Source organism: Bos grunniens, chromosome 22, assembly GCF_055505025.1.
Source record: "Bos grunniens cultivar Pamir isolate PY7600 chromosome 22, Bosgru_T2T1.0, whole genome shotgun sequence".
Taxonomy (NCBI): Eukaryota; Metazoa; Chordata; class Mammalia; order Artiodactyla; family Bovidae; genus Bos; species Bos grunniens.
Window position 1 is genome coordinate 1,830,953 of NC_141186.1, and position 23,348 is coordinate 1,854,300.

Below are 23,348 nucleotides of genomic sequence, written 5' to 3' on the forward strand. Positions count from 1 at the left end.
CACGTGAGTACTGGGGATGTGAGAGGGAGTGGGAAGAAGGATGCAAGCCAAACTGGGGAGCCCTCAGGGGTCAGGAGAAGTGCCTGCTGCTCCCTTGCCCACTGAGCCCATGGGAGTCATCTAAGGCCCTGGGCCTGGCTCTCCAGCCTCTGGGGCCCTCTCTGCCCTTTAAGGTGCCTTTCACCCTACAGGACCTACTCTGCCTATGTAGGTCCTATGGGTGTGAGAGGAGGGGAGTATGAGGAAGAGCCAAGCCCTGGGGGAAGAGTCACTTGGGATTCAGAGGATCAGGGAACCTGCCTGGTATTCTACCCACTTGGCCCCAGGGAACCTCCTGGGGCCCCAGGTGTGATCCTGCACACCCTAAGGCAGGAGAGACTGCAGAGTCCCCCTCAGCTAGGCTGAACCCAAGCCCCAACCCCCAACCAGGGCCTTTTCCAGCAGTGTGGGTCCTGAATCAGGACCCTGCCCCTGCCTAAAGCTAGCCTCCACATAAATCCAGCCCCTGCCTAAGCCCTGCCCCTCACAGCTGAGGTTTTTCTGTCTTTTTGTTGCTTTTGTCATTGTTTTGTTTGGTTTGGTTTGTTTTTTTTTTGTTGTTCTTTGCCATTATCGAGTTCTGTTTTACCCTTCAGTGGTTCTTTTGTATATATTCTTCTTATTTTTTAATAAAATAACTGTTAATTTTCTGAATTCATTTTATTTTTTTGGTTGTTATTATTATGCTCCCTTTTTGGAGAAGGCAATGGCACCCCACTCCAGTACTCTTGCCTGGAGAATCCCATGGACGGGGGAGCCTGGTAGGCTGCAGTCCTTGGGGTCTCTAAGAGTTGGACACGACTGAGCGACTTCACTTTCACCTTTCACTTTCATGCATTGGAGAAGGAAATGGCAACCCACTCCAGTGTTCTTGCCTGGAGAATCCCAGGAACAGGGGAGCCTGGTGGGCTGCCATCTATGGGGTCACACAGAGTCGGACACGACTGAAGTAACTTAGCAGCAGCAGCATGCTCCCTTTTATTTTGTATGATCATTTATGATTTTTTTCTTCTTCGTTACTGGAGCTTAGTTTTACCCTCCAGTACTTGTTTTATATAGATTACTATTTTTCCGAATATATGTTAGTTTTCTAAATTTAATTTGTAATTATTTGCATTGCCCTGCTCCTTTTTTTGGCAGGCCCTGTGGCTTGCAAGATCCCACTTCACGGGCCAGAGATCAGGCCTGGGCTCCTGAGGTGGGAGAACTGAGTCAGAACCACTGGACTAACAGAGAACATCATGCCCCAGGGAATATTAATTGGGGTGATACTTAAGAATAAATTTACCTAAGGAAGCAAAAGATTTCAGAAGACTGAGAAAGCTTCAGTGTTCTCAGAAAACTATAAAACTCTGATGAAAGAAATCAAAGAGGACACAAACGGAGAGATATACCATATTCTTGGATTAAAAGAATCAATATAGTAAAGATGAATATACTACCCAAAGCAATCTACAAATTCACTGCAATTTCTATCAAATTGCCATGGCAATTCCACAAAATTGGAACAAAAAAATCTTACAGTTTGTATGGAAACACATAAGACCCCAAACAGCCAAAGTAACCTTGAGAAAGAAAAATGGAGCAGGAGGAATCAGTCTTCCTGACTTCAAACTTTACTAAAAAGCTACAGTAATCAAAATAGTATGGTACTGGCACAAAAACAGAAATATAAACCAATGGTTCAGGATAGAAAGCCCAGATATAAACCCATGGACCTAAAATCACCTAGTCTACAACAAAGGAGGTAAGAATATACAATGGAGAAAAGACAGCCTCTTCAATAAGTGGTGCTGGGAAATCTAGACAGGTACATGTAAAAGAATGAAATTAGAATACTACCTAATATCATACATAAAATAAACTCAAAATGAATTAAAGACCTAAATGTAAGACTATAAAACTCTTGGAGGAAAACAAAGGAAAAACACTCTTTGACATAAATCACAGCAAGATCTTTTTTGAGCCACCTCCTGAAATAATGAAAATAAAAACAAAATAAACAACTGGGATCCAATTACACTTAAATACTTTTGCACAACAAAGGAAACCATAAGCAAGACAAAAAGACAAACCTCAGAATGGACAAAATATTTACAAACAAAGCCGTGGACAAAGGGTTAATCTCCAAAATATACAATCAGCTCATGGAGTTAAATATTTTAAAAAATAAAATTAAAAAATAGGCAGAAGATCTAAATAGACATTTCTCCAAAGAAGAAATATAGATGGCCAATAAACACAAGAAATGATGCTCAACATCACTAATTATCAGAGAAATACAAATCAAAACTACAATGAGGCACCAGTTCATACCAGCCAAAATGGCCATCATCAAAAAATCCACAAACATCAAACACTGGAGAGGGTGTGGAGAAAAGGGAACTCTCTTACACTGTTGGTTGGAATGTAAATTGGTACAGCCACTGTGGAGAACAGTACGGTGATACCTTAAAAAACTAAACACAGAACTACCATATGATCCAGCAATCCCAAAACAGGCCATATACCCTAAGAAAACCACAACTCAAAAAGACACACGTACCCCAGTGTTCATCACAGCACTATTTACAATAGCCTGGACATGGAAGCAACCTAGATGTCCATTGACAGATGAATGGATAAAGATGTGGTACATATACACAATGGAATATTATTCAGTCATAAAAAGGAATGAAATTGGGTTAGTAGTAGGGATGTGGATGAACCTAGAGCCTGTCATACAGAGTGAAGTGAGTAAAAAAGAGAAAAATATCATATATTAATGCATATATGTGGAATCTAGAAAAATGGTGTTGATAAACCTATTTGCAGGGTAGGAACAGAGGCACAGACATGGAGAACAAAGCTGAATGTATGTGCCCTATGTTCGAACTATACTACAAAGCTACAGTAGTCAAAACAGTATGGTACTGGCACAAAAATAGACACATAGATCAATGGAACAGAGTAGAGAGCCCAGAAATAAACCTACACACATGTGGTCACCTAATCTATGACAAAGGAGGCAAGAATATGAAACGGGGAAAACAGAGTCTTTCAACAAATAGTTCTGGAAAAACTGGGCAGCTACATTTAAAACAAGATTAGAACATTTCCTCATACCATATACAAAAATAGGGCTTCCCTGGTGGCTCAGCTGGTAAAGAATCCACCTGAAATACAGGGGACCTGGGTTCGATCCCTGGGTTGGGAAGATCCCCTGCATAAGGGAAAGGCTACCCACTGCAGTATTCTGGCCTGGAGAATTCCAGGGACTGTATAGTCCATGGGGTCGCAAAGAGTCAGACACTACTGAGCGACTTTCACTCACTCACGATACAAAACTAAACACAAAATAGAGATTAAAGGCTTAAATGTAAAACTAGAAACCATAAAATTAAAAGAAAACATAGGCAGTACACTCTGATACAGGCCTTAGAAATATTTTTTTGGATATGTCTTCTCAGACACAGCAAACATAGGCAAAAATAAACAAATCAGATTTAATCAAACTTAAAAGCTTTTGCACAGTGAATCAAACTATAGACAAAATGAAAAGACGAACTATTGAATGGGAGAAGATATTTGCAAAAGATATGTCTGATAAGGGGAATATCCAAAATAAATTGAAAACGCATACAATTCAATATAAAAAAGTTTAAAATGGACAGAGCACATTAATAGACATTTCTCCAAAGAAAACATACAGCTGGACAATGGAAACATAAAAAGATGCTCCAACTTGTTAATCATCAGGGAAATTCAGATCAAAACTATCATGAGAAATCAACTTTTACCTGTCAGAATGGCTATAGCCAAAAGACAACACATAAATGTTGGCAATGATGTGGAGAAAAGGGAACCCTAGTATACTGGTGGTGAGAGTGTAAATTGGTTCAGCCACTATGGGAAGCAGCACGGAATTTCCACAAAAATTAAAAATACAACTACCATATGACCCAGCAATCCCACTTCTGATTATATATCTGAAGAAAACAAAAAAACACTAATTCAAAAAGATGTATGTACCCCAATGTTCATAGCATCATTTACAATTGTCAAGGTGTGGAAGCAACCCAAGTGCCCACTGACAGATGAATGGATAAAAAATATATGGTGTGTATATATGCAATGGAATATTATTCATCCATAAAAAGGAATTAAATTCTGCCATTTTTCAGCAATGTGGATGGACCTAGAGAATATTATGCTTAGTGAAAAATGTCACACTGAGGAAGATAAATACTGTGTGTGTTTTCACTTATATATGGAATCTAAAAAATAAAGCATATGAATGCATAGAGCAAAACAGAAACAGATTCACAGAGAACAAACTATGCTTTAATATACTATATTTGTTCTTTTCTTTCTGACTTATTTCACTCTGTATATCAGACTCTTGGTTTATCCACCTCACTAGAATTGACTCAAATTCATTCATTTTTATGGCTGAGTAATATTGCATTCCAGTCCATTCTGAAGATCAGTCCTGGGTGTTCGTTGGAAGGCCTGGTGCTAAAGCTGAAACTCCAATACTCTGGCCACCTCATGCAAAGAGTTGACTCATTGGAAAAGACCCTGATGCTGAGAGGGATTGTGGGCAAGAGGATGAGATGGCTGGATGGCATCACCAACTCGATGGACTTGAGTTTGAGCAAATTCCGGGAGTTGGTGATGGACAGGGAGGCCTGGCATGCTGCAATTTATGGAGTCGCAAAGAGTTGGACATGACTGAGTGACTGAACTGAACTGAACTGAATATTGCATTGTGTATATGTACCACAACTCCTTTATCCATTCGTCTGTCATGGACATCTAGGTTGCTTCCATGTCCTGGCTATTACAAATAGTGCTGCAGTGAACATTGGGGTACATGTTGTCTTTTTGAAATGTGGTTTCTCCAGGGTATATGCCACTTACTTATATCTAATTGTACCTCTTAACCCCCTTCCCCTTTCACCTTTCCCTCTCCCTACTGGTAAACACTAGTCTGTTCTCTGTGAGTCTGTTTCTGTTGAGAAAGTAAATCAAATGAAAGAAATAGATATTTGGAAAATAGTAATACAGATAGTACTCAGAAATGGCCAAATTTGTACAGTGGTAATGTGTAAGTGAAAAAGGTTAGTAAAATAGAGCTAAAATAGTTAACATGCATACTTTGCATGTTATGCATGTTTATTCATTTATTCATTCCATGTTAATTACTGCTAATACTTTCGTCTACTCAGTACAAAAATTCCTAAGTTTTCAATTCTGTTGTCAAATTACTATTATTTAATCTAAGGAATATGTTATAAAATAAATTTTTTACAGAATCTAATTAGTATTAAAAGGCAGAACAAAAGGATTTTTAATAATAGTGTTGAAATGGCTTCATGGTTATTTGTTTTACAGGAGTTCAGAAGTGCATTAAATACTGCCATATGGCCACAATATGAGCCTAGAAGTTCACATTTTAAGAGTATGCTATCACATTCTAATACAGCCATTCGACACTCTAAAGTAATAGTTTTCACCCTTTGTTCTGCCATAGCAAATGGAAAATGATGCTCACATTCTAGATTTAGTCCTGGGAATATACCCAGGTTCTGACAAAATTCTCTCTTCTCTGACAGTTTTTTCCAGAACATTTAGGCAATACAGGACTATAGTTGTTGTTCATATACAGTGGAATGAATCCTCATTTGCACAAGAGGCAATCTAAGTGGGGCCTATACCAGTTGTTTGTCATTTGGCAAAGCAACCAATTAGTCCAAGAACACCTGCAACATTTAGAAAAGTATGACTTTTATAATATGCAGAAAAACCAGTCTGCATTAGACTAATAAAAATATGGTTTTTTCACTGTAATGTGGAATAACTCTTAGGTAATAACTCAAATTTTCTCCATATGCATTACTGTGTTCTATAATATTAGTCAAAACGATCATTCCTTTATAGGTAAACTTTAGCATTCAATGACAACACTTAAAATGCTATAGTATATTCTGTTTTAAATTTAAATGCATGAATTGGTAAATGTTTAAAAAGTAGATAGTATAACAAACTGTAGGTCTAAGAAATGTAATATATTACATGTTATCCATGCTAAAGAGTTTGTTTAAATATCCAGAGATCTGATTAATTTTGCAGACATAAAGTCAAGTCTTGAACTAACTAACTCAAAATACCCTTTAGGAAAAGTAATTCTTTTTATGAATCACAACTGAACTTCAAATTGCTTACATATGTATATGTTTTGCTCTCACTGTTTTAAAATTAATAACAATCATTTTAGCTTCATGGCTATATTATGAACTTACCTTGTACCAAAATAGCTGGAGTGGGGCATGGTCAACATAACATCTTAATAATGTTTTGGACACCTTAACAACAAAGTTATCTCTTTTCTGCATCTATGCTGATCATGTAATTGCCCCCAAACTGTCAATAAGTCTTCTAAAGCAAATTTAATAAATGTGGAGACACAGACTAGTATTACAGTAAATCAATTCACATCTCCTAAAAGTTCATATGTATTAACTCTACAAAAGAACACAAATTAAGGAAGTTAAAGTGAAAATAACTTTAAGCAATAATTCCAAATTAACCAAAGTAGTAAAACAGAACTTTATACTTGAGTCATATACATATGTTAAAAGCACAATCACTAAGTTTTTTTCCTGAATTATCCAGGTTTAATTAAAAGCTTTACTGTTACTGTTGAACATTTGGTCCACTTTAATAGAAATTAGAAATGTTAAAACACACTCTTTTTTTCTCAAACAATTACTATAAACCATTATACTTTAAGAATTCATAATTTCTACCTTATTAGAGAAACAATTTGATATAACATTGCTTAATCAAATACAAATAAGGAAAAAGAATTATCTGCATCAGAGTAAAGGAGATAGAAGAAAAGATATGCTTTACTCTCTTATACCGTATAGGTGCACAGCTTATAGAAATACGTATGTAAAACATAGTTACTATTTTTGGTAGTAGGTATGCACTGTTAGCTTCAAAATTTAACTGGCTAACATTCCTACCAAAGCAAAAACACAAACTTTAGAAAAATAGCTCATATATTTCATCAAATAAGTGAACACAGAAAGCACCTTGACACTGTTAATTTGCCAAACTATATATAATAATAATGGACAGATGAAATGAGATTCTCCTGTTGTTTGTACTAGAGTTGCCTCCCAAGCATCATTTGGGTATTCAGGCCCAACCACAATTCTGTGTTCACCCATTGTGTGCTTGAGACCAATGTTATCTAATATAAGTACTACCATGGTGTTTGAGACTGTGGAGAATCACAGTGGGAAGGCTGTGGGACTGCCACCCCGTCACTAACTCAGCCTCTACCTCCTTAACGTGGGCACTGAGCAGGAGGGGTGGCACTTTCAGAAGCAGGTCAAGAGGCAGCAAAGCTGAAGAAATAAAAGGGGGAAAGACATGAGACTGTAATACAAATTGCACTGAATTTCAGGGTGGCATGTGTGATGTTACTGCTGACAAAGCTAAATTACCTGGTCTCAGTCTGGATCCTATTCCACCAGTGAAGTCTCTGTAAGCAGAATGAGAAGGTTTATTCAACTTGGATTTGACTAACATTTATTGAAAGCTTATATCCCACTATGGTTTATGAAACCATATGAAAATATAGGTTTGTTTTTCCTAAAGATGTCCTCAAGAGTTTAATAAAGGGAGAAAAGAGACATAATTGAACCCAGAGCAGAGCTGACATTCTGTGAGCAGTGGAAGAACCTGGTTGCCTTACAGTTGTTCATGAGCTCTAAGAATAATTATAAGCCTAAATCTTAGGCTTGAATGATTTTCTTGTCACATTTAAAATCAAAATACTTGAACTACCCTGGTGGCTCAGTGGTAAAGAATCTTCCTGACATAAAAGAGACATAGTTTTGATATCTGATCCAGGAAGATCCCACATGACTTGCAGCAACGAAGCCCTTGTGCCACAACTATTGAGCCTGTGCTCTGGAGCCTGGGAATCACAACTACTGAGCCTGTGTGCCGCGACCACTGAAGCCGATGTGCTTTAGAGCCCATGCTCTGCAACGAGAGAAGCCATTGCAGTGAGAAGCCTGTGCACCGCAACTAGAGAGCAGCCCCAGCTCGCCCCAACTAGAGATAAGCCCGCACAGCAAGGAAGACTCAGAACAGCCAAAAATAGAATAAAAAATAAAATAAAAAATACTTATTTTGTATGAAAAAGAAATAGCATTTAAAATTTTATATGTAGTATGTTCCATGCTTTATTCCTGCTGTCTTAAAGAAGAAACTATAACTCTTCCTATGAAATGAGATAATTTTTACATTTAAGAAGATTATATTTTTCCTTATTTTCTCAGCATTATTACCATCACTTTTTTGCCCTATTCTAAAACTTAGGATTTCCTTATCATTATGCAAGTTCGTCTCAGGACCTTTCACCCAGTGGAAGAGTCATTAGACCCTACTGAGGACAGCCACAAATAACCTTCAATCTTGTTTTATCTACTAGAATCTAGAGAGACAAGTTCTTAACATTTTTTTTTTAAGAAATAAGAAATATCTATCAGATCAGATCAGATCAGTCGCTCAGTCATGTCCGACTCTGTGACCCCTGAATCACAGCACGCCAGGCCTCCCTGTCCATCACCAACCTGACAAATTATAAGAACCATACTTTACTGCAACACGACCAAAGTACATCAAACATCCTCTATGTTTAAGGCACATGATAGGTGTTTACTAGGTGGGAACTGATATAGGGACTCAGACACAAATAAACATGACTGATAATTCTATTACCCCAACCCTTTCACTACAGTCACAGAAATTTTGATACGTGCATGCAACGCATACCCAAGTTATCAAGCCTAGCAAATTTGGCACTCATTCACCCACCACTCAACTTAATTACTAGAATAATATCAAAATGTGTGCATCTAACTGTGAATTCCTTCCCTCTCCTTTTCCATCTTCCAATCCCCCACCAATCCACTCCTCTCTTGATCCTATTTATTTTTTCTGTCCCATTCCAGCCCATATTTCCAGACCCTTGAAAATTAAATGAAATTCATCAGTTTTACATAGGTAATACATTCTTTTTACACCTGGAATAAGGTCATGTGTTTACATAAGGAAAAGGGATGATCCCTGCCTCATATTTTCAAAGAGGGGCATAATCTTAGCAGTGTCCATATAAGTGTGGGCAGAAGCCTCGGGATTGAGCAGAGGGGTAGAACGTCTGTTCCAGCAAATCATTCCCTTGCACACAGGTTACTCCTCAGCAAGGGCAAACGCATAGCCCACACCATAATCTTCTAGACAAGCCCAGCACTGTCCAACAGAAATATGCAAACTACAAACATAAGTCTAAATATTCTGGCAGCCACAGTTTTAAGAAGTAGAAAGAAAAAAGTGAAATTAATAACATTTTAAACTAAAATAACCAAAATATTATTTCAACATGCACTAAATATAAATATTAATATAATTTTTAAAATTTAAATGAAATTTAAAATTCTCGGGACATACAGGCTACCTGGTCCCAGGGCAGAGCCTAAGAGTGGCAGCAGTGGCCATTGCTAGCACTTACTCAAGAAGCATCAGAAGTTTCCTGGATTCTGATGGGGATGCTCTACCACAGCTAACCTCTGACACACCCCACGAGTCCACACAGCTCTCTGCTAGCCCAGCAGAGCTGTTCCACAAATGTGTAGGGGGTGGTGGCAGAGGCAGGGAGAAATGATCGGCTATGAAAAACAAAGGGGGCTTACATCTGAGTCAGTATCCGACTGGAGCTGCAGACGCTTACATGGTCAGTGCATTAGATCTCTGTCAATGTACAGACCACACTTGTTTTAGCACCCCATGCCACTGAAGCAAATGTCTTGGTGCATGGAAGAGGGGGCAGAAATCCACTTAAAGGGGATAGAGCTAGCTTCTTCCCTGGTAATTTAAAAGCAGACCTCACCTCTAACAGGGCAGTGATGGCCACTGGGCAGAGAGGAAGTCCTGCCTCAGACCTGGTGCCAAGTCTAGCCCCTCCATCTCTAGCACCACTGCCTATTCAAGGGGATAGCTTCCAGCACATCCCGAGGAAAGGTATAACTGGCATCCACCTCAAATCCAGATCACCCATCAGAGGCAGGTACAAGGCACACATAGTGTGCAGAGGGATGCTCCCACATAAAAACAGCCATTTCAAGACTGCAGTGGACAACTGTTTCACCTAAAGTAATAGAGACAGAGAAAGCTAAATAAAAAGAACTACTGTCAACTGAAAAAGCAAAAGAAAACCCCTGAAAAATAATGAAACAGAAATAAACAATTTACCACAAGAGAACTTAAAACATGATTAATAACAAACTTAATAAAGGAAAAGAACTGATCTCAACAATGAACATTTTAAAATATTAAAAAAAGACCCAATCAGAAACTTGCAGGATACAAGGTCAATACACAGAAATCACTTGCATTCCTGTATACTAACAATGAAAAATCAGAAAGAGAAATTAAGGAATCAACTCCATTCACGATTGCAACAGAAAGAATAAAATATCTAGGAGTAAACCTACCTAAGGAGACAAAAGAACGGTATGCAGAAAATTAAAGACACTGGTGAAAGAAATCAAAGACAACATAAACAGATGGAGAGATATTTCATGTTCTTGGGTAGAAAGAATCAATACTGTGAAAATGACTATACTACCAAATACAATCTATGGATTCAATGCAATCCTTATCAAATTACCAATGGCAATTTTCACAGAACTAGAACAAAAAAATTTCACAATGCATATGGAAACACAAAAGATCCTGAATACCCAAAGCAGTCTTGAGAAAGAAGAATGGAGCTGGAGGAATCAACCTTCCTGCCTTCAGACTATACTACAAAACTACAGTCATCAAGACAGTATGGTACTGGAACCAAAACAGAAGTATAGACCAATGGAACAAGATAGAAAGCCCAGAGATAAACCTACCCCTCTATGGGTAGCTTATTTTCAACAAAGGAGGCAAGAATATACAATGGGGCAAAGATAGCCTTTCAATAAGTGGTGCTGGGAAAACTGGACATATGCATGTAAAAGAATGAAATTAGAACACTTTCTAAAACCATACAGAAAGATAAACTCAAAATGGATTAAAGACCTAAACGTAAGATCAGAAACTAAAAAACTCTTAGAGAAAAACATTGGCAGAACACTCGATGACAGAAATCAAAGCAAAATCCTCTATGACCCACCTCCTAGAGTAATGGAAATAAAATAAAAAATAAACAAGTGGGACCTAATTAAACCTAAAAGCTTTTGCACAGCAAAGGAACCTACAAACAAGGTGAAAAGACAACCCTCATAATGGGAGAAAATAATAGCAAAGGAAAGAACTGGCAAAGAATCAATCTACAAAATATATAAGCAGTTCATACAACTCAATACCAGAAAAACAAACAACCCAATAAAAAAGTGGGGAAAAGACCTAAACAGACATTTCTCCAAAGAAGACATTCAGATACCTAATAAACACATGAAAAGATGCTCAACATTGCTCATTATTAGAGAAATACAAATCAAAACTACAAAGAGATACCACCTCACACTACTCAGAATTGCCATCGTCAAAAAGTCTACAAACAATAAATGCTGGAGAGGATGTGGCGAAAAGGGAATTCTCTTGCATTGCTGGTGGGAATGTAAACCAATACAGCCACAAAACCACTATATGACCCAGCAATCCCACTACTAGGCATATACCCTGAGGAAACCAAAATTGAAAAAGACACAAGTACCCCAATGTTCATTGCAGCACTGTCTACAATAGCTAGAACATTGAAGCAATGTAGATGTCCATTGACAGATGAATGGATAGAGAAGCTGAGATACATATATACAATGGAATATTACTCAGCCATAAAAAGGAAAGCATTTCAGTCAGTTCTAATGAGGTGGATGAACATAGAGCCTATTATACAGTGAAGTAAGTCAGAAGGAGAAATATAAATATCACATATTACCACATATATAAGGAATATAGAAAGATGGCACTGATGAATTTATTTGCACGGCAGATCATAAACTCCTTATTGCCAAATTCAGACTTAAGTTGAAGAAAGTAGGGAAAACCACTGGACCATTCAGGTATGGCCTAAATCAAATCCCTTATGACCTATACAGTGGAAGTGAGAAATAGATTTTTAAGGGACTAGATCTGATAGATTGTGTCCATAGTGCCTGATGAACTATGGATGGAGGTTCGTGACATTGTACAGGAGACAGGAATCAGGACCATTCTCAAGAAAAAGAGATACAAAAAGAAAAATGGCTGCTGAGGACGCCTTACAAATAGCTGTGAAAAGAAGAGAAGCAAAAAGCAAAGGAGAAAAAGAAAGATATACCCATTTGAATGCAGAGTTCCAGAGAATAGCAAGGAGACATAAGAAAGCCTTCCTCAGTGGTCAATGCAAAGAAATAGAGGAAAACATAGAATGGGAAAGACTAGAGATCTTTTCAAGAAAATTAGAGATACCAAGGGAACATTTCATGCAAAGATGGGCACAATAAAGGACAGAAATGGTATGGACCTAACAGAAGCAGAAGATATTAAGGACAAGTGGCAAGAATACATAGAAGAACTGGACAAAAAAGATTTTCATGGCCCAGATAATCACAATGGTGTGATCACTCACACTCACCTAGAGACAGACATTCTGGAATGTGAAGTCAAGTGGGCCTTAGAAAGCATCACTACGAGCAAAGCTAGTGGAGGTGATAGAATTCCAGCTGAACTATTTGAAATCCTAAAAGATGATGCTGTGAAAGTGCTGCACTCAATATGCCAGCAAATTTGGAAAACTCAGCAGTGGCCACAGGATGGGAAAAGGTCAGTTTTCATTCCAATCCCAAAGAAAGGCAATGCCAAAGAATGCTCAAACTGCCGCACAATTGCACTCATCTCACATGCTAGTAAAGTAACACTCAAATTCTCCAAGCCAGGCTTCAGCAATATGTGAACTGTGAACTTCCAGATGTTCAAGCTGGTTTTAAAAAAAGCAGAGGAACCAGAGATCAAATTGCCAACATCTGCTGGATCATAGAAAAAGCAAGAGAGTTCCAGGAAACATCTATTTCTGCTTTATTGACTATGCCAAAGCCTTTGACTATGTGGATCACAATAAACTGTGGTAAATTCATCAAGAGATGGGAATACCAGACTACCTGACGTGCCTCTTGAGAAACCTGTATGTGTCAGGAAGCAACAGTTAGAACTGGACATGGAACAACAGACTGGTTCCAAATAGGAAAAGGAGTACGTCAAGGCTGTATATTGTCACCCTGCTTATTTAACTTACATGCAGAGTACATCATGAGAAACGCTGGGCTAGAGGAAGCACAAGCTGGAATCAAGATTGCCGGGAGAAATAATCAATAACCTCAGATATGCAGATGACACCACCCTTATGGCCGAAAGTGAAGAGGAACTAAAAAGCCTCTTGATGAAAGTGAAAGAGGAGAATGAAAAAGTTGGCTTAAAGCTCAATATTCAGAAAACTAAGATCATGGCATCTGGTCCCATCACTTCATGGCAAATAGATGGGGAAATAGTGGAAACAGTGGCTGACTTCATTTTTCTGGGCTCCAAAATCACTGCCAATGGTGATTGCAGCCAGGAAATTAAGATGCTTACTCCTTGCAAGGAAAACTATGACCAACCTAGACAGCATATTAAAAAGCAGAGAAATTACTTTGTAAATAAAGGTCCACCTAGTCAGTTTTTCCAGTAGTCATGTATGGAAGTGAGAGTTGGACTATAAAGAAACCTGAGCGCCAAAGAATTGATGCTTTTGAGCTATGATGTCGGAGAAGACTCTTGAGAGTCCCTCTCACTGCAAGGAGATCCAACCAGTCCATCCTAAAGGAGATCAGTCCTGGGTGTTCATTGGAAGGACTGATGTTGAAGCTGAAACTCCAATACTTTGACCACCTGATGCAAAGAGCTGACTCATTGGAAAAGACCCTGATGCTGGGAAAGATTGAGGGTAGGAGGAGAAGGGGATGACAGAGGATGAGATGGTTGGATGGCATCGCCAACTCCATGGGTTTGGGTAGACTCCAGGAGTTGGTGATGGACAGGGAGGCCTGGCATGCTGCGGTTCATGGGGTCGCAAAGAGTTGGACACGACTGAGTGACTGAACTGACTGGTACTTGTATCACAAAAAATAGCCTTTAAAACAAAGTTTAGAAAGAAAAACAAAGAATAGCATATAATGATAAGGGGATCAATAACAGAAGATATGACACTTATTAAGATTATGCACCTAATATCAGAGTAGATACATATATCAAAACTAGCAGCCATAAAGGGAGACATTGACAGGAATACAGTAATAGTAGAAGTCTTTAACACCCACTGACATCAATGGCCTGATCTTCTAGACAGAAAGTCCATAAGACAACAGAGGCCCTACCTGACAAAAGACCAGTTGGAGTTAACTGTATCTACAGGATACCACAGCCCCAAAAGCCCAGAGTATACCACATTCTTTTCAAGCATGTATGGAACATTCTCTACAATAGACCAAATACTATGCCACAAAGCAAACCTCAACAAACTCAAGAGGATAAAAATTTCAAGCACTTTTTCTGACCACAACAGCATGAGACTAGAAATCAGCTGCAGAAGGATGAGGGGAAAATGAACACATGGAGACTAAACAAGCTGCTACTAAAAAACCAATGGGCCAATGATGCCATCAAACAAGAAATCATACACTATGTCAAGAGAAGTGACAATTAAACACAATTTTATAAAATCTATGGAATGCAGGAAAATCACTAAGAGAAAAATAATACAGGTTTTTTTTTTTTTCAAAAAGCAACAAAAATTTCAAATAAACAAGCTAACCCACCACCTACAAGAATTAGAGAAAGAAAAACAAACAAAACCCAAGGAAACAGTAAAGATCATAAAGTCGCCGTCGTGTCCGACTCTTTGCAACCCCACAGACTGTACAGTCCGTGGAATTCTCCAGGCCAGAATACTGCAGTGGGTAGGCTTTCCCTTCTCCAGGGGATCTTCCCAACCCAGGGACTGAATCCAGGTCTCCCACATTGCACATGGATTCTTTACCAGCTGAGCCACAAGGAAAGCAAGATCAGAAAGAAATAAACAAAATAGAAAAAAAAAAAAAAGGCAATAGAAAAGATTAATAGAACTGTGCTGAGCAGGGCCCTGTGGGACTCCAGGGCAGGGAGGCCTTTTTAATCCCCCATTCCTTGTAGGCAACACTCCAGACTTCATGACCTTTTCTGAGTTCCAAAGGGCAGAACAGTTGCTAATCAAAGGAGAATTAGCAACGAAACCACCTGAGGCAAGATTAAAGGGACCAGAGAGGCTCTTAGATGGTCCAATCTCTTAATCTTGATGAGCCTGTCTTGTATCTAATATATAATACAAATTAACATTTATGCAAAGCAGACTCACAGATGTAGAAAACAAACAACTGATTACCATAGGGGTGAGGGAAGAATGGAGGGATAACTTAAGAATGTGGGATTAAGAGATACAAACTACTATATATATAATAGATAAGAAACAAGGATATATTGCACATTACAGGATAATAGAGCCATTATCTTGTAATAACTTTTAACACAAGTTACTGTGCTGTACATCTGAAACTAACACAATATTGTAAATCAACTATACTTCAGTAAAAAGATATTTTAAGAAAAAAATACATATATGCTAGTGGGCATATATGAAATAGACCTCCCTGGTAATGCTGAGTTGCTTTCAGCTTTGCTGCCCCTTTATATGATTCTAAATTTCTCCTTAAGAAATTTCAGGGAATCTTTAAAAATAACCATCACACATTCACTCACTCATTCAAAAATATTTACTAAGGGCTCACAGTGTGTAGGCACTGTGCTAGACATTGGAGATGGAATACTGAAAAGAAACCATCCCTACAGTCTTAGAAGTTACAAGACTGCACAGGCATAGCAGAAAAACTGTTAATTTCTCTGGAAATTATATCACAGATCATAAGAAAACCCAGTCATCTGAAATTACACCAGAGCAAAAAACTCTTAATGACAACTTTTAACTATAAAACTGTTGGGTCCACAAACATGAACAATGGACAGAAGATTAGGCAGAGTCTGAGGGATCCACCTGATGCAAAGAGCTGACTCATTTGAAAAGACCCTGATGTTGGCAAAGATTGAAAGCAGGAGGAGAAGGGGACGACAGAGGATGAGATGGTTGGATGGCATCACTGACTCAATGGACATGAGTTTGGATAAACTCCGGGAGTTGGTGATGGACAGGGAGGCCTGCTGTGCTGCGGTTCATGGGGTCGCAAAGAGTCGGACACAACTGAGCGACTGAATTGAATTGAACTGAGGGAAGTCTGCCTCTAGATTGAACCAGACTGAATGTTTATGTCTAATGGAACATTATGGCTTCAGAAGGTGGTTTCCTATGACAGTACAAGCTGGAAACTAGCCAGAGATGGCCCACAAAGAAAACATTTCATATTGATGTATGGCAAAACCAATACAATATTGTAATGTAATTAACCTCCAATTAAAATAAATAAATTTATATTAAAAAAAAAGAAAACATTCCAGAAATGTTTTGTGGTGAAAAGGTTTATCATAATGAAGCTTGTGTCTTCTGAAAGTTTTGAAATGGGAATTTATCAATAACATTTCAGAGCAATAAAATAATTTCAGAGAAATGGAAGGTTTTTAAAAATTCTGAAAGGTCTTTTCAGCTCTCTTCAGATCTGGTGTATATTCATAAACCAAATTTTTCATGCAGAATTCATAAGCCAAAACAGAAATTGAAGCACTGAATATGAGGAATAGCCGACAACTTACACTTTACCTGACCACTACAGGTAAGGTGGCAATTGGAGGTGTTACCTTTGTAATTTTTTAAACCAAGTTTTCACTGCCAAATGCAAGTGTGAGGTAAATTATTTAGATGATTATTTTGTCAGAGGCATGCTGGTCATGAAGGAGATGGAGTCTAGAATTTTATACCTCATCAAATTATTTTAACTGTATCTCTGAACTGAGGAAATATTTTCACATGCATTGCAAGTGCATCACATCATTTAATTCAACTATGAAAAGTAGTCACTACAATTTAATGCTGATAGAAGAAATATTTGACCTTATGATGAAATCAGAAGCCTGGCTTACAACATTAAGATGATGCAACCACACCATCTAAGCTCACTAGCATTTTACATCTTGAAAGTGTCTTTCAGGCAGTGATGTCATAAACATACCCTGTGTGAACAAGTGACATTAGGTATGGATGCTTTCTCCTGCTCATTAAGGGCTTTTTGTTCACCTGTAATGTTAATGGAGTTGGTATCACTGCAGGGAGGTGGCATGGTGCTACCGTGGCTCTCCACTTGTACTCCAATAATAGCTAGGAACTAATAAGCCAGGGAATTTTAGAACTGTCATAGAAAAGGAATAGAATGATTTTACTGACAACAAATTGCCAACATTTGTTGGAACATAGAAAAAGCAAGAGAATTCCAGGAAAAAAATCTACTTCTGCTTCATTCACTATGCTAAAGCCTTTGTGTGAATCACAACAAACTGTGGAAAATTCTTAAAGAGATGTGAATACCAGACCACCTTACCTGCCTCCTGAGAAACCTGTATGCAGGTCAGGAAGCAACACTGTGAACTGGACATGGAAAAATGGACTGGTTCCAAACTGAGAAAGGAGTCTGTCAAGGCTGGCTGTATATTGTCACCCTGCTTATTTAATTTATATACAGAGTGTGTGCGAGTGTGCATGTTCAGTCAGTTCAGTTGTGTTCAACTCTTTGCTACCCTACGGACTGCAGCTCACCAGGCTACTCTGTCCATGGGATTCTGCAGGCAGGAATACTGGAGTGGGTTGCCATGCCTTCCTCCAGGGGATCTTCCGGATCCCAGGTATCAAACTCACTTTTGCCTGTGTCTCCTTCATTGCAGGCAGATTCTTTACCCACTGAGCCACCTGGGAAGCCCTAAATAAAGAGTTGCTACTGTTGCTAAGTCGCTTCAGTCGTGTCTGACTCTGTGCAACCCCATAGATGGCAGCCCATCAGGCTCCACTGTCCCTGGGATTCTCCAGGCAAGAACACTGGAGTGGGTTGCCATTTCCTTCTCCAATGCATGAAAGTGAAAAGTGAAAGTGAAGTTGCTCAGTCGTGTCCGACTCTTAGCAACCTCATGGACTGCAGCCTACCAGGCTCCTCCGTCCACAGGATTTTCCAGGCAAGAGTAGTGGACTGGGGTGCCATTGCCTTCTCCGAAATAAAGTGGGGTGCCAATGCGAAATGTCAGGCTGCATGAGTCACAAGTGTAATCAAGATTGCTGGGAGAAATATCAATAACCTCAAATACACAGATGACACCACTCCAGTGGCAGAAAGGAACTAAAAAGCCTCTTGATGAGGGTGAAAGAGGAAAGTAAAAGAGCTGGCTTAAAGCTCAACACTCTAAAAATGAAGATCATGGCATCTAGTCCCATCACTTCACAGTAAATAGATGGGGAAACAATGGAAACAGTGACAGATTTTATTTTCTTGGGCTCAAAAATTACTGCAGATGGTGACTATAGCCATGTGATTAAGATGCTTACTCCTTGGATGAAAAGCTATGACAAATCCAGATAGACTATTAAAAAGCTGACATGTCACTTTACCAATATAGGTCTGGATAGTCAAAGCTATGGTTTTTCCAGTAGTCATGTATGGATGTGAGAGTTACACCATAAAGAATGCTAAGAATTGATACTTCTGAATTGTGGTGCTGGAGAAGACTCTTGAGAGTCCCTTGGACAGCAAGGAGATCAAACTTGTCAATCCTAAAGGAATTCAATATTCATTGGAAGGATTGATGCTGAAGTTGAAGCTCTAGTCCTTTGGCCACCTGATGCAAAGAGGTGACTCATTGGAAAAGACCCTGATGCTGGGAAAGCTTGAGGGCAGGAGAGAAAGTGGTGACAGAAGATGAGATGGTTGGATGGCATCATCAACTCAATGGACATGATGAGTTTAAGCAAACTCTGGGAGATAGTGAAGGACAGGAAAGCCTGGAGTGCTGCAGACCATGTGATCACAAAGAGTGGGACACAGCTGAGCGACTGAGCAACAACAACTGACAAATTGTTCTGGTGAGACTGCTTGATTGTGACATCAGCTACTAGGCCAGGTTAACAGCAGCAAGCAGTGATCAATAGTATTTAATCAATTTAAGTGAAACTAGATCTGGATTATTAGAAACTGGATTATGAAAAAGTAGCGGGAGTCTCTATCCTCTATAGCTTTAAGTCAAAATAATCAAGACTTTTGCTATATGGAGGCAACATTCCTAGGTCCTGAGATCACACAAGTTCTTTCCAGTCACGTGTATGATACTGGATGGTCACAAACATTTCCAATCATCTCTATACACAAAGACTAGAATCAGGCACACATCCTTGAATACAATTATGCATACACTGATTCATCAAAGAGGCTGTGAACCACAGGTATCTCTGATACTGCAAACATTCAATGTCTGAAACTAGCCTGCCAACTGTACTCTGTTGCCTTGGCAACAGAATATACATGTACATGGAAAAATTTTATTGCCTAAGCAGCAGGATCTTTAAAAAGGGTTTAAGCTGTTGACTATGGCAAAGGCTGTAGGTTCAAGCCAGGAGGTGAGGTTTTAGTCCAATTATAGACAGAGATACAGAATTTGTGCCAAGATAACAGTCATTCATTTATTAACTGACAAGTATTTGTGGACTGGTACCTATGTGCAATAAACTGTGCCCTGGGGAATGCAAAGATGGACTAGGCATAGCCTGGTATGTGCCAGCACAAAGTAATAAATATTAATTCATTAATCAATGAATTTTGTAGAAGGTCATAATTCAATGACCATAGTTCACTAGTACTTGACTGTATGGACAAAGAGACTGAAACACCTGTGTATATTACCAAGGTATACAGGACAATTTATTTGTAAACTGAAATAAAATATTATGACTTGAATTAGAACCACCAGTAAATGTATCAACTAAGTAAGGCTATAAAATCCAGACAGATGCTGGTATAGGCCAAGCCCTATATCACACAAAGTAATGTGTGAATTATACCTCACTGAAGCTTTTAAAACAAAATAATTTCTTACGTTCTCATTCAAGAAAAATTATTCAAATAGACCATCACAAGACTGTGCATTCACTTAAACCAATATATAAAAATAAACCATTAAGGTAATATGAATTTGCCTTTCGTGACTTACCAAATAGAACTTATACGTAAGCCAGAATCTTATGGTTCTGTATCTTCAGAACAGCTAACTAGCGAGCCCTTGAGAGAGAATGAGTGATTGCAGCTAAAGCAATTACTTGGTGACCACTCAGATTAGCAACTATCTGGAGGAGTATCCCAAGTGACACTCTTTATTTATGACTCTCTGATTACATGCAAAGAGCAAAGATGTAAAATCAAATCTCTATTCTAGTAAACCAAAGGCATAACTAAAAGCAAATTATTTTAAGTGAATATACTTGTAGTTTGCTGGGAAATGTGTATCAACAAGAGATTCCCCATGGGCTCCCTTAATAATATGAAAAATGCCATGCTGACATTGCCAGGTCTTCTAGGGGTCCAGAAGAGCCTTAGCCAGGTGACATCTTGGTGGGGGAGATTTAGAATCTGGAGACCTGGTCATGGAGATCTGGAGACTGACCTCTGCTGCAAATGACTGAAAGACTGCATTTCCAGAGCCAAGAAATGGGACACTCTCCACTGACCCAGTATCTCAGCTCTGAGTTTGGCTTTTAGGATTTTTGTTGATTTGGGGAGGGAGAGCTGAAATATGGGAGGAGTTTGGCAAGGAAAAGAACCAAATGAACTACTTTCTGGCTTCAAGTGACTTCTGCTAAAGAGAGCATAAAAAGACCATTGACTTCTAGGAGTTGGAGACTCTGGAGACTCTGGAGACTCTTGCCATTAATTACATTCCTGAAAAATGTATCATCTGAGTACAGCTTGGGTCACAACACCAGGGTGCCTTTCATTGATAATATCATGTTTCCTTTCACTAGCCTTGAGAATTCTTCTCTGAGGAGGCAGGAGCTGCCCTTCCTAGTTTCCTTTGCTGATGTATTATCCATTTGCTTGGCCCAACTGCTCATGAAAGTCTGTGTCAAGTTACTGGGGAGGTATCAATGATTTTTAGCAGGCAATTAGCTTCAACTTAGCCCTTGATATCTGAGATGACCAGAGTTGAGAGTTTATGCTTAAGCTTTCTCTGTGTACCATGGAGCCAGGTCCAAGTCTGAATTCTAAACTCTGAACACCATGCTCAAATCAAGCACGTACCTCTCTGTGACTCTTTCTCATTGGGACCCTTTTTCTAGGAGCCAGAAAGGAGCTTCTGGGGGAGCTGCCCAGGGTCTCGTTTCAACTGTCTTACTAATTAACACATGGCACAAAACAGCCAAAAATATCTGCAGGCTTGATTTTAAATTGATTTTTATTATATTTTGTAACTCTGCTATCTTATTTTAGATTCTAACTTTTCATTTAGCTTTTAAACACTTTGCAGAGGGGGTTTATGGTTAATATTAATAAACCAAGAAACTCAGGATAACTCTAAACAAATTAGATTGCAAATAACTTTCACCTTATTTAATGCTTTTCAAAGAATTATAAATATATTTTAGAGTTACCTCCCTTTAATTCATAGAATTAAAGGGAATACCTGGAAGGAAGTAAAAAAAAAAAGTCATTAATTTTCTCTTCTCTTATTTGGCATTAATCACAGGCTGTCTTTTGTCATTTATTTCCTTCTCAAGTCTACTTTTGTGCCCCCTCCACTATGAGTTCCTTGAGAGAAGAGTGAAGTGAAGTGACGTGGAAGTAGCTCAGTCATATCTGACTCCTTGCAACCCCATGGACTGTCCAGTCCATGGAATTCTCCAGGCCAGAATACTGGAGTGGGTAGTGTTTCCCTTCTCCCGGGGATCTTTCCAATCCAGGGACAGAACCCAGGTCTCCTGCATTGCAGGCAGATTCTTTACCAGCTGAGCCACCAGGGAAGCCCTTGAGAGAAGAAAGTAAAAGTGAAAGTGAAGTCGCTCAGTCGTGTCCAACTCTTTGCAACCCCATGGACCATAGCCTACCAGGCTCCTCCGTCCATGGGATTCTCCAGGCAAGAATACTGGAGTGGGTTGCCATTTCCTTCTCCAGGGGATCTTCCCAACCCAGGGGTCAAACCCAGGTCTCCCACATTGGAGGCAGATGCTTTAACCTCTGAGCCACCAGGGAAGTTTCTCTTGAGAGAAGAGGGTTTGCCTTAAATCAGCTTGTGACCCCCAATGGCATGTCACACAGTCCCATACATGGCACAGTCTTGCACATGTTATTTTAGCTCAGACCCTAGTCACCTGTTTACTTATGACCACTTCTGCTAATTCAACCTCAAGGTCTGGGCCATCTTCTGTTTTCCACCTATTAACTTGGTCATTAGCCCCAAGTTAAAGCCCACTCTGCAATATCCCACTTTAAATGAGATTCCAATTGGACTGCTTCTTTCTGTTGATTCTAGTTTATGCAATTTGATGTAAACATGTAGATAATGACTAGTTTTAAAAAAGCATTTCAAAAAACATACAAATAAAAAGTATTTCAAGCTCTAATACATATGTTTCCTTTGTTTTTGAAGAGCTACACTTCAACTGATAATTTTTCTATGAATCCTTTCAGGAAAAATGACTATATTTATTTGGCAATGTTGAGATTCCTAAAAACAGTTGTTTGAAAATTTCCATCCCAAAATAATATTCTCTTAATTGGGGAAGACACCAATATGTGATCATTTATTTTTGTACTAAAATACTTGTTTTGTATCTTTTCTATATATTTATGCAACTTTGTATCACTGAGTAAAGTGTCCAATAAAAAAGAAAAAGACTTTTGATGATGTATTTTATAATATAAGTCATCAGTTCAGTTCAGTCGCTCAGTTGTGTCCAACTCTTTGTGACCCCGTGGACTGCAGGCATCCCTATCCATCACCAACTCCTGGAGATTGCTCAGTTTCATGTCCATCAAGTTGGTGATGCCATCCAACCATCTCATCCTCTGTCATCCCCTTATCCTCCTGCCTTCAATCTTGCCCAGCATGAGGGTCTTTTCCAATGAGTCAGTTCTTCACATCAGGTGGCCAAAGTATTGGAGCTTCAGTTTCAACTTCAGCATCAGTCATTCCAATGAATATTCAGGACTGATCTCCTTTAGGATGGACTC

The 23,348-nt window shown here is 38.9% G+C and overlaps 1 protein-coding gene across 7 annotated transcripts in view; it reads right to left on the reverse strand.

Moving 5' to 3' along the window:
- NEK10 (NIMA related kinase 10) overlaps positions 1-23,348 on the reverse strand; it is a 267,626-nt gene that overhangs the window by 51,102 nt on the left and 193,176 nt on the right. For 3 of the 7 annotated variants that reach the window (XM_086365564.1, XM_086365563.1, XM_086365567.1), the window contains 2 exons: positions 7,539-7,576; positions 7,299-7,439 (listed from right to left, as the gene is read on the reverse strand). The exons of 1 other annotated variant lie outside the window; for it this stretch is intronic. In XM_086365564.1, coding sequence (XP_086221690.1) covers positions 7,299-7,439; positions 7,539-7,576 — 179 coding nt within the window. The remainder of the gene's footprint in view (positions 1-7,298; positions 7,440-7,538; positions 7,577-23,348) is intronic. 3 more of the 7 variants (XM_086365568.1, XM_086365565.1, XM_086365569.1) reach the window with 1 other exon arrangement.